Raw genomic sequence first — 13,250 nt, 5'->3', positions numbered from 1 at the left:
ACCATTGCCTAACAGTATACCAAGTGATGAATTATTTATTCGCTCTCCACCTTGATAAGCAAAAAGTTTACAATCAAGACGACCTGCGTTCCCCTTCGTTTTGCATATCGACCTCCCTCCGGTTCACTTATGTGATTGGAATTAATGTTTCTGTAATATTTGCATTTCAATTGCCCCGTTGTCGTCCAGATCCCAATTTCAGATTGCTCAACCTGGGCGTCTGGGTTGGCTGAGGCCGAGATGAATGGGAATTTCGATGACCCGCCGAGCCAACTCAATGAAATTGACGGCTGAAATGATTAAAATGTGCAATGTTATTGGCTCTCGGGTTTGAAGATTTGTGGAAGGTCCTTCAGGGTGAAATATGTGATGGGTTATAAATATTTAGTAGGTTTTAATGGCATTTCAATTCTGTGTGCAGACTGGGATGAATGGCATATTGAACCATCCGTTGAGCTTAGTTTGAAGCAGGTTCACTTATTCGATCGAAGGCAAGATAACCCAAAGCCAGTTTTAATTAACCTTCCAAAGCTTCTTCATTTAGTTATACTAAATTGACATAACAAAAACAAGATTTAAGAACTTAAAGGGTTGCCCCTTTCCACCTCCTTCTGGCTCTTCCATTCAGAGTCAGACATTACCCAATTCACAGTAATTCCGATGACTAGTTAACTCTTATCTGGGTTCAAAACCTTTGCTCATCCACACAAACAACCAAAACCGCACAAACCACAACCATTACACCTGTTCTGGTGGTGGTGGTGTGCTTGTGCGTTTGTGTAACCAAAATGAGTAACCTCACCAGAAATTGCCTCACACCTGTCACCACCTCGATCGAAACAGGCAAACATGATAGTCGTCTTCCCGTTACCCAGTTATACGAAGCCTTTCATGATGTGAAGTAACATTCCACGGTCGACCACAGCTAGTACAGATATCACAAGTCTCGTGCCTTATCTTATCTCCGCAACTTGCCTCAATGGTGGTAATGGTGCACAGATAAGCCACATCGTTTCTGCTCGAAACCGCCGAGGTGCGATGAAAAAGTTCAGAATCGATTCAATTGTCCACCGGAGCACTCCTGCTTGACGTATTCAGGATTAAAGGTAACCTTAACCCCAATCTGAGAGGACGAAACTACTCTCTAACAAGCTTTTCTAATTGGTGGTTTTCCTCATTCTTTTTTTTTAGGATTTTCCAGCCTCCAGACTACACCATTGACACAGTTCCAGGGTGCCCCCAAATCCGGACAAAATGGTGTCCGCTGAAACGATTGGTTCGATATTCATCAAAGTGTTCAAATTGGTGAGAACGAACGGTTGATTTTATAGACTAGAACCTCATTGAAAAGTCGAGTTCAACAATGACGTCGGTCAAAGTTGGGAACGACTTTTTCCGCACCCGCTTTGTCGTTTGGGGATTTTGTCGATTTTCCCACGGCAGAAACGAAAAAAAAAAACAGCACGACCGTTGCTCGAGTGCAATAAATTTCCCAACGTGGAAAGAGCTTTTCCGCAGTAGCCGCTGAAACGGACTTTTTCCGGTGAAAATGGTGGTGCAATCGAACCCCCCCTCAGGAGTGAAAGTCGTTGAGCTGTGTGGTAGATTGGTTTACAAAGTGAATCAATGATGAGTAAACCTGGCTGACCTGGTTGAGTTGAGTTGGAGGAGGTTCATAGCGCTCGCAAAGTGGGAAAAGTTTCATCATTAGTACAGGTTGTGGGGGAATGAAAAAAATGGCGATACTAAAGGTGGGATTGATAACGACCACACCCAGATAACGGAAATTGTGGTGCGTGGCGTGGTAGTGGTAGTGAGAGAGTTTCAAGTGATGTAGGTTTTTATGCTGCGGTAGTAAAAATAAGTGAACGAAAAAATCCACTTATCAGTGCTCGATATTGACATGAGTGGTTGGAATTGATAGCGGCGGGAAGCTTATTGGCAAAAATTGGATTACTCATCGACGTTTGTTGTTTGTGCAACGTGTAGTGGGGCACGCTAGACAATGAAAGGATTACTGATTGAGAATCAAATGTTGGCTTTGATACTTTTACTGAAAACAAACATTAGTGCAAAAATTGGACAAATCTGTGCAAATCAGACTGAAGTAATCAAATAATATTATTATGTTATTGTAAACTAACAAATATTGCACAATATCGTGATCTATAGCTTAACACAGGTTGTGCCATGCTTGAATTTAAATAAACTTTCAATGCAAATAGCATTCATCACTTGTCCTAGATCAGGGGTGATCAAAGTATGGCCCGCGGGCCAAATGTGGCCCACGAGGTGATTTTTTGTGACCCGCGAGCCCATTTTGAATAATCACGTAAAATGGCCCTTTGACCAATCTGTAAAGTGATTGTGAATTGATTAGTTCAAAAATTTTAAAGAACTTTTACAGACATTTTTAACATAAAAATAATTATCATTTTATATTCGACTTCGATTGAACGAACAAATATCTATTATTTATTAGCAAAATGCTAATTTGATCAAAGTAACATCAAATCAAAGTTCCATATTAATTAAAAAATCATATTTCACCATTTTTTAAAGACTAGGCCTCAAACTAATTTTGCTCCAATAAAGCACCTCGGGATTTGAACTCTTGACATTTGGTTACGAAATTGGAGAAAGTATTGTTGAAATATCCTTTTGCATAATTCCTTGACCGAACCGTGGTGTTTTAAAAATCCTTACAAAAACACTGTGTTTACTGATAAAATTTTTGGCATGAAATTAACAATTTAAAAATCTAACGAATAATATTTTTTGCTTTTTGTTTGTTTTGTTTATTAATAAATTTGTACCACATGATTGAATGCTTTTTTGAACAAAAATGTTGGATTTTTTTTCGTTATCTTATAAATAAAATCCCCAACAATTGTGTTTTTCTGTATTACAGATTGAAATAAAGTAATTTCCATTCATTTTTTGCAATTGGCCCGCAAGCTCATGTGAGCTTTAAATTTTGTCCGGCATTAAAAACTTTGAGCACCCCTGAATTAAACCCTTTCAGGCCTGATGGGTCTTGTATAACACAATAATCAAAATTTCCAAGCCAACCTATAATTTTCGTATGATCAAAAGAAGCATTTTTCCATCGACAACCATCAAATATTTTTGAAAAATGAAGGGCTGAAAGGGTTAATGGCTCTACTAGTAAAATTATATTTTGATAAATATGTTTATCGTGGATTATTTTTTCATTGCTAGCTTTTCTTAAAATATATCATTCATCAATCAATTTAATTTAATCAGAAAATAATAAACTGACTCACAATCATCAATAACTCAATGATGTTTTTCGTTGTAATATGAAGTCACCACATCACATCATTGTACTCAAAATTTAAGATGTTTTAATTTTATCGAAACAAATTGGCTTAAGGCATGTGTTTGAACTGAAAAGCTGCTTCAAAAATGTGCTTGATGTCACGTAAATTTGATCGCTTTTCAACATAGTGTTTTAATTCGAAGAATTTTTAAATGAATTCAACCATATTTAATTTGACTTAATTTTAACGAAACTTTTAATATAGTATTAAAATTCTCGATCTCAACCATTGTTGTATTTTTCAAAGATACTCTCTTTAATAAATGAAAATCATGAAAATAACAAATGTCATATGGGCTGCACCCATAACTGGGCAGGCAGTCCAGGAGAATAAAAACCTCAAGCCGAGAGAATTATGCTCTCCAGTTCATATCCATGAAAAAGTTAACCCGTCAACACAAAAATTGTTGTCTACGGGATTTAACAAACTAACTCAATGACTTAGTTGTCTCAACCACCACTGGATGTTTGATCCCTGTAGAAGATTTACGGTTTCAATTATCTACTGAACACATTTGTTTTGATGGTGTGAGTGAGTTGGCAGCACTGTACTTCGAATTTAACATTGAACTCTCAATAATTTCGACTCCATTATGTGTGTGTTGTGTTTTTCGCGGCCTTAATATTGAAATAATACTGTATGTCAAATTAAAAAACATTGAAATTTTGCGCTAATTTCAAGGTGCTCTCAAATATGTTATTTAAGCAAAAATTGTGTAAAGGAAAATTACTGCCAAAAAGAGCAGTTGTTTAAAGTCAAAATATAACCCCCAACACAAAATGTTCGTGACAAAAAATATGAAATTAATTTTGTGAAATTTTGAAGAATGGGGATCACGATTCAGCCATCCTTTTTAACGATATTTTAGGAATTTAATTTGCTTAAAAAACCCTTAAAAAAGAAGCACATCCTAAACGACAAAAATAACAAAAAAATCAGTAAAATTATAGCAATAAAATATTAAATTATTCTAAAAGGTTAGGAAAAATTCAAATCAAGCATTCTAGCTTTTTTTAAACGTTGATAATTCCAGAAAAAAATCAATACATTGCAATGTTTTAAAAAAATATCCTTATAAAAAAAGTATTTTAATTGAAATCGAAAAAAAACGTCATTTATGACCAAAATATATTTTTTTACTGAGCAGTTCTCTACAAAATCAGTCTTTTTTATCAATTTTAATTTTTGTATTTTTTAATCCGGCTGAAACTTTTGTGGTGCTTTCGGTATGCCATTTTGCATCATTAGTTTGTCCATATACTTTTCCATACAAATTTGGCAGCTGTCCATACAAAAATGATAGATGAAAATTAAAAAATCTGTTTCTTTGAATGATTTTTTTATCGATTTGGTGTCTTTGGCAAAGTTGTTGGTATGGATAAGGACAACACTGAAAAAAATGATACATCGTCAGCTGTGTGCTATCTTGTGACAACGACCATTTAGTACTTTTCGAGAAAATCGATTTTTAAAGTTTGATGATAAATATTTTCAAAACTATGAATGATAGAGCCAAACTTTTTGAAGCAATCGGTTCGTATACTATCGCTTAACAAACGCTCCAAGTTTCAACTAATTTGGTTCCACCAATTAAAAGATACAGTAAATTATGTAATCAAAAATCTGAAAAGCACGTGTCACAAGTGTGTTTCGAAAGTAAAATTGTACTACGTGTCACAAGTGGGCACAGAATTTCCATACAAACTAAAATAGACTTAAATCAATAGTTTAACCGACTTTATCAGTATATTTTCAAAAACAAAAGATTGCATTGCCTTCAGAAAATGTGTATCAACATAAATTTGTGAAAAACAAGACAAATTTTCCACATTTTCCAACACCATGTATGACGTGTCACAAGTGTGCACGATCATTTGACGATAAATTGGTCTATGTCACAAGTGTGTATTGCGATATCCGGGAAACGGAAGCGAGTTTCCAAAATCGGGTTAGAGCATCTTGTAGTGTTTGTTAAGTATAGTAAAACGTCACCATTAACTCATTTTCGACCAAAATGGTTTATGTCACAAGATAGCACACAGCTGACGACATGGTAACATTTTTTTTGTGATATTTAATTTAACTTTTTGTCACTAAAACTTGATTTGCAAAAAAAAAACACTATTTTTATTATTTTTTTTCGTTTTCTGATATGATTTTGGGGATTTTCAGAATTTTTCAGAACTTTCCAGAATGGGCAAAAAAACTATATCTTCAAAAATTTTAAATCAAGGATAACATTTCAAAAGGGCCAAACATTCGATGTTATGCCTTTTTAAATGTTTGTCTTAATTTAAAATAATTGAAAATATTGTTTTCGAATAGATCGGAAAATTTCACGAATGTCTTAAATTAAAAAAAAAATTACCGTGTATAACTTTTTTACAGTGTATTCCATATCCATACCTAGAACTTTGCCGAAGACACCAAATCGATCAAAAAAATCCTACCTCGGATACAGAATTTTGAATTTGAACATATCATTCTGCTGTCAAATTTGTATGGAAAATTAAGTGCACAAACTAATGATTTAAAATGGCTTCTTTTGGCATACCAAAGGCACCAAAAAAGTTTCAGCCGAAACGAATGACCAATATTTCAGAGAATTGCTCTTATGCAATTGATCGGTATTTTAATAAGTGTACAGAGATTTAAAAATAAAATTACTCAAACTGCTCTTCGCTTTCTTTTATTGCACTTTTAAAAAGCGTTGCTCACATTCTTTTTGAAACGTTATGTAATAAAGATTGATCGTGTCTGTGTTAGAAATATATAAATTTCATAATGTATTATTCATGCCATTCCTACAAATATTTTAAATATTGGTTCCAATATGCTTGTTTAAAACCGTTGACGTGTTCAGATATTCTATCGGTCAAATTATGTCTTATGGCATTTAGTTTTTTTTATTTTGCTTGAATTTTTAAGTGACTTACCCTAATAGGTAAAAATATATCATCATGGACCCAACAGATCGTTTCAGCAGTTTTTTGTTAATTTTAGTAGGCTGGTACACATTTTATTCAAATGTTTTGTCCCCTCTCTCCACCCTATTTTAAGTTCAGCAAAATTTTAGGACCATTTGGACATTCTTATAAATCATTGGAAATAGGAATCATCCCGATTGGTTGAGTTATGCCCGAGAACCAGCAAATTGAAGTTACCGTTCTAACTTTTTTTGGGAGGCTTGGGCGTCCGTGTAAGTTGGACATGCGTTGGGCGTTCCAGTGTTAATAAATATGCACATTCTGAACCAAAATATTTCGATTCACATACTTTCAGTGATAAATTCCAAAGCATTAAAATTGTGCCATCCACATGCTTCAAACCAGTGCAAGATTTTACAAAAACGCGATAAAGCATACTAGTCAAGGCACAAAACCCGAAAATAGCGATGCAAGAAGCAAATCGTGTAACAGGCCAGTTTTTTATGGATCTAGACTAAATCGACCCTCCTGAATCCGAATCTGCCTGTTGATTTTCCCGATTCTCAAAGGGAACCGAGATATTCAAGATGGCGTCCAATATGGCGGCTGAATGGAAAAATCACAATAAAAGGATTTTTAAGTTCAATCAACTACTCAAATTTAACTAAATTGGGGTCGCTGAACTCGAATATGATCCCTAGAATACTCCAAAGTACTCAGGGAATGTGCAATCCAAGATGGCGGCCAATATGGCGAAGTTAGAATATTGGAAATGTTTATACAGAAATGTAACAGGCTATCAACAGGTCAAATTTAACTAATTTGGGGTCGCTGAACTCGAATATGACCCCTAGAATACTCCGAAGTACTCAGGGAATATGCAATCCAAGATGGCGGCCAATATGGCGAAGTTAGAATATTGGAAATGTTTATACAGAAATGTAACAGGCTATCAACAGGTCAAATTTAACTAATTTGGGGTCGCTGAACTCCAATATGACCCCTAGAATACTCCGAAGTACTCAGGGAATGTGCAATCCAAGATGGCGGCCAATATGGCGAAGTTAGAATATTGGAAATGTTTATACAGAAATGTAACAGGCTATCAACAGGTCAAATTTAACTAATTTGGGGTCGCTGAACTCAAATATGATCCCAAAAATACTCCAAAGTAATTCCCTGAGTACTTTAGAGTATTTTTGGGATTTATACATTTCTGTATAAGAATTTCCAATATTCTAACTTCGCCATATTGGCCGCCATCTTGGATTGCACATTCCCTGAGTACTTCGGAGTATTCTAGGGGTCATATTCGAGTTCAGCAACCCCAAATTAGTTAAATTTGACCTGTTAATAGCCTGTTACATTTCTGTATAAACATTTCCAATATTCTAACTTCGCCATATTGGCCGCCATCTTGGATTGCATATTCCCTGAGTACTTTAGAGTATTCTAGGGGTCATATTCGAGTTCAGCGACCCCAAATTAGTTAAATTTGACCTGTTGATAGCCTGTTACATTTCTGTATAAACATTTCCAATATTCTAACTTCGCCATATTGGCCGCCATCTTGGATTACACATTCCCTGAGTACTTCGCAGTATTCTAGGGGTCATATTCGAGTTCAGCGATCTTATATTAATTAAATTTGACTTGTTGATTGCCTGTTACACTTCTGTATAAACATTTCCAATATTCTAACTTCGTCATATTGGCCGCCATCTTGGATTGCATATTCCCTGAGTACTTTAGAGTATTCTAGGGGTCATATTCGAGTTCAGCGACCCCAAATTAGTTAAATTTGACCTGTTGATAGCCTGTTACATTTCTGTATAATCATTTCCAATATTCTAACTTCGCCATATTGGCCGCCATCTTAGATTGCACATTCGCTGAGTACTTTGGAGTATTTTTGGTATCATATTTGAGTTCAGCGACCCCAAATTAGTTAAATTTGACCTGTTGATTGCCTGTTACATTTCTGTATAAACATTTCCAATATTCTAACTTCGCCATATTGGCCGCCATCTTGGATTGCATATTCCCTGAGTACTTCGGAGTATTCTAGGGGTCATATTCGAGTTCAGCGACCCCAAATTAGTTAAATTTGACCTGTTGATAGCCTGTTACATTTCTGTATAAACATTTCCATTATTCTAACTTCGCCATATTGGCCGCCATCTTGGATTGCACATTCCCTGAGTACTTCGGAGTATTCTAGGGGTCATATTGGAGTTCAGCGACCCCAAATTAGTTAAATTTGACCTGTTGATAGCCTGTTACATTTCTGTATAAACATTCTAATACTCTAACTTCGCCATATTGGCCGCCATCTTGGATTGCATATTCCCTGAGTACTTTGGAGTATTCTAGGGGTCATATTCGAGTTCAGAAATCCCAAATTAGTTAAATTTGACCTGTTGATTGCCTGTTACATTTCTGTATAAACATTTCCAATATTCTAACTTCGCCATATTGGCCGCCATCTTGGATTACACATTCCCTGAGTACTTCGCAGTATTCTAGGGGTCATATTCGAGTTCAGCGATCTTATATTAATTAAATTTGACTTGTTGATTGCCTGTTACACTTCTGTATAAACATTTCCAATATTTTTACTTCGCCATATTGGCCGCCATCTTAGATTGCACATTCCCTGAGTACTTTGGAGTATTTTTGGGATCATATTTGAGTTCAGCGACCCCAAATTAGTTAAATTTGACCTGTTGATAGCCTGTTACATTTCTGTATAAACATTTCCATTATTCTAACTTCGCCATATTGGCCGCCATCTTAGATTGCACATTCGCTGAGTACTTCGGAGTATTCTAGGGGTCATATTCGAGTTCAGCGACCCCAAATTAGTTAAATTTGACCTGTTGATAGCCTGTTACATTTCTGTATAAACATTTCCAATATTCTAACTTCGCCATATTGGCCGCCATCTTGGATTGCATATTCCCTGAGTACTTCGGAGTATTCTAGGGGTCATATTCGAGTTCAGCGACCCCAAATTAGTTAAATTTGACCTGTTGATAGCCTGTTACATTTCTGTATAAACATTTCCAATATTCTAACTTCGCCATATTGGCCGCCATCTTGGATTGCACATTCCCTGAGTACTTCGGAGTATTCTAGGGGTCATATTCGAGTTCAGCGACCCCAAATTAGTTAAATTTGACCTGTTGATTGCCTGTTACATTTCTGTATAAAAATTTCCATTATTCTAACTTCGCCATATTGGCCGCCATCTTGGATTGCATATTCCCTGAGTACTTCGGAGTATTCTAGGGGTCATATTCGAGTTCAGCGACCCCAAATTAGTTAAATTTGACCTGTTGATAGCCTGTTACATTTCTGTATAAACATTTCCATTATTCTAACTTCGCCATATTGGCCGCCATCTTGGATTGCATATTCCCTGAGTACTTCGGAGTATTCTAGGGGTCATATTCGAGTTCAGCGACCCCAAATTAGTTAAATTTGACCTGTTGATAGCCTGTTACATTTCTGTATAAACATTTCCAATATTCTAACTTCGCCATATTGGCCGCCATCTTGGATTGCACATTCCCTGAGTACTTCGGAGTATTCTAGGGGTCATATTCGAGTTCAGCGACCCCAAATTAGTTAAATTTGACCTGTTGATAGCCTGTTACATTTCTGTATAAACATTTCCATTATTCTAACTTCGCCATATTGGCCGCCATCTTGGATTGCATATTCCCTGAGTACTTCGGAGTATTCTAGGGGTCATATTCGAGTTCAGCGACCCCAAATTAGTTAAATTTGACCTGTTGATAGCCTGTTACATTTCTGTATAAACATTTCCAATATTCTAACTTCGCCATATTGGCCGCCATCTTGGATTGCACATTCCCTGAGTACTTTGGAGTATTCTAGGGATCATATTCGAGTTCAGCGACCTCAATTTAGTTAAATTTGAGTAGTTGATTGAACTTAAAAATCCTTTTATTGTGATTTTTCCATTCAGCCGCCATATTGGACGCCATCTTGAATATCTCGGTTTCCTTTGAGAATCAGGAAAATCAACAGGCAGATTCGGATTCAGGAGGGTCGATTTAGTCTAGATCCATAAAAAACTGGCCTGTTACACGATTTGCTTCTAGACACGAAAAATGAGCACCGTTTTTGATTTCGTGCCTTGACTATACTCCCTACCGAGACTTGTCACTTGATAGGAGTGATGAGCCATCGCGCCCAAAGCAAACAGTTGATTCATCAACCCGCCCAAACTTCGCTATCTAAAGGTGCCACCGAGTGCTGTAGTGACGCAAGATTTGCCCCTCAACAGCTAAGTCTTGGTGGAATCATAACTTTTAAAAAGTTTTTAATTTCCCAGGAATGCTTCATTAGTCCAAACTTGCAATAATGACAATTCAACGGGAGCCATAAATTTCGTAAACTTTTCACACCAGGGACAATTATTCCTAGAGAGTTCCACACTTCGTACAGAAAGAGAGCTTTACCTTTCACATTCCAAATAGGACATTAATTTTCGTAAGCTCGCCGGTGGGATTTTTCGTAGCCCAAGAAGGGTGTGGAAAAAGGGTTTCCCCCCAAAGCTACGGTCTGTCACCACCTTCGCCAAAACCAAGGCATCCCCAAAGTGAATTAAGGGAATGTGTTTATGCAAATTGATCTCCGGTGTGGCATTTTAAATATTTGAATAGCTTGGTGTTTTTGTGTGTGTGTTTGTTCTCGGAGTTTTCCCGCCAAGTGGGGGCGGAGGCTTGGCCCACGTGGGGACTGAATTAATTTGTGGTGGTGTGAAGTACTTTGAATGTTTGTTGTCTCGTCGCCACCTCTGAAAAGCCGTAACGACAAATATTTGGTGTCGCACCGGAGACGCGGGAATTTTCCGGCATATTTTCCACTCGGTTGGGCAGGTGCTCGTCTCAATTTGGGAAGATTTTTTGAGAGGTCGCATGGGGAATGAAATTAGGTATTACGGTGAGATTCCAAAACATCGACTCAAATTATGACAAATTTCACGTCCAATTTCATTGAAACCCCATTTAGAAACTAAACTCTGAACGAATCAACTTTCCTTCCCTCCGCAGGCACTCAACTTGGTGATCCTGATCATCTACCGCACCGGTTATGGCGGCGACTTCCTCGGCGTCGGTGGCACCTGGAACCTCAATGAGGAAAAGAGTCCCGATGCGGAAATCGTAGCATCGGGAGTGTTCGTCGGTTACTTCATCTACACCTCGGTCCAGCTGATTACGTTCTGCTTCGGAACGACCAAGCTGAAGCGCGAACTGTCGGACACCATCATGAACGTGGTCGGAACGTTTATGTGGATCGCCGTCGGTGGCACAGCCCTGCACTACTGGCACGGATTCCAGCCCGAGTATGACTTCCAGCAAATTACCTCGGAACGGACGGTAAGACACCCTCCTGAACTCCCATTATGTCCAATTAAACTTTGACCATTTCTTACGGATATTTTTTTTCGTCTTTTGCAGGCTGGTCTGGCCATGGGATCGCTCTGCGTTGTCACCGGTGCTCTCTACCTGGCCGATTCCGTCCTGGCGTTCATTCACTACGCCAAGCACGAGAACAGCAAGTACTAAATTGAGCAGGAGTACTTCGGCAACTTCAGCACATTACCCCAGCAGGGCTAGATTGTAAGCTTGAAATATTACGTTTTATCATGATGAAGAAGTCTCGGCGCAGACTTCGAAGAGGGTGGCCTTTTTAGCACGTAAGGAGGAAAAACTGTCATTATTCATACGTAATTTTTGGTAGTCCGATAAGGAGAGAAGACGAAGTGAAAAGTTTCGTTTCTAGCGTTTAGGTTTTTTTTCCTTTTTTTGTTTTACGAAGTTTACAATTTACGACAATTTTTTCATAAGTATACCAAATAAAGGTAGATTAAGATTAAATAAGTTTCACTGGAAGTTTTAATCGGCAAAGCTACACCTTCAAATTGCAATAGAGTGGATAGTAGAGAACAGAAACGAACAACCCACCCGAAGAAATATAACATATAAATTCATAAAAATCAACCAGACAACTACACACTATTTGGAATAAACCGTACTGGAGCTATCTGCGTTTTGACTCAAACTATCCGAAATTCTTAATCGTGTATTCGAAACTGAAAAAAAATATTTATTTTTCAAAAACGCAATTGGACATGAACTTTTTGACTTTTCATGATAGTAGTTCAGACAATTTAAGATTGAAATATTAAGATCAACTCTTTCAAAACTTAGTACTTTTCCACCTCAAATTCTAACTCACAATCATTGGATAGCTACTCCAAGCACTCGAAGTGACGAAATAGTAGTTTATGCAACAAGTTGCAATAAAAAAGATTTTTTCAGCACGAGTCGTACATTTATCGAACAAGGTTAGTCATATGTTTTTATATTCAATCAATCGTTTAAATAAAAAAAAATGTTGAAAATTATTACTTTTCCAAACAACTACTAAAAAGATCAACTTTTCAGCATCCTTTTCAGTGCTTAAAAGTAGAACTTTTCAGCAATTGTTTTGAAAATGGTTAATATTCGATTCTGTTATCTTTGATAGAGAAAAGTAGGCTGTTTCATCGTTTGAGGATGACAGGAAAAGTAAATAGTTTCACGACGGAATTGCAATAAATGTTGTTTTTTTTAATTTCGAAAGGTCAATGCTCGTACAATTTGAACGAAACATCAAAAAATAAAAAAAATAAAGTTCTGAAAAATTGAACTTTTTAGCACTTGAATCGAAAAGTAATACTTTTCAACACTGCTTTGGTTTTTTAGTTGATGAAACCAAAACGGGAAAACAAACGTTTCACTGAAAAATCATTTCCAAATACACTCTTTTAGTTTGTACCCCGTTGGTTTGACAAAGTCATACTAAATAGTGACGAACTGTCACTTTTTACACGACGCTCACGCACACTATCAGAACAAACGTTTGCTAGTGTGCGTGAACTCCGTGTAAAAGGGGTGTCAAA

At 37.0% G+C, this 13,250-nt stretch overlaps 2 protein-coding genes across 2 annotated transcripts in view; one reads left to right on the top strand and one right to left on the bottom strand.

Moving 5' to 3' along the window:
• LOC128093078 (uncharacterized) overlaps positions 1–13,250 on the bottom strand; it is a 51,243-nt gene that overhangs the window by 24,960 nt on the left and 13,033 nt on the right. The gene's annotated exons all lie outside the window — the stretch shown is intronic.
• On the top strand, positions 949–12,347 carry LOC120425808 (protein snakeskin). Its single transcript, XM_039590427.2, has 4 exons — positions 949–1,106; positions 1,192–1,305; positions 11,356–11,682; positions 11,764–12,347. The coding sequence occupies exons 2-4, from the start codon at positions 1,255–1,257 to the stop codon at positions 11,869–11,871; spliced, it is 486 nt and encodes a 161-aa protein (XP_039446361.1). The 5' UTR covers positions 949–1,106; positions 1,192–1,254; the 3' UTR covers positions 11,872–12,347.

The sequence above is a fragment of the Culex pipiens genome, chromosome 2 (assembly GCF_016801865.2).
Source record: "Culex pipiens pallens isolate TS chromosome 2, TS_CPP_V2, whole genome shotgun sequence".
Lineage (NCBI taxonomy): Eukaryota > Metazoa > Arthropoda > Insecta > Diptera > Culicidae > Culex > Culex pipiens.
Note: the sequence above shows the minus strand (reverse complement) of the source record. Positions and strands in the feature narration are given on the sequence as shown.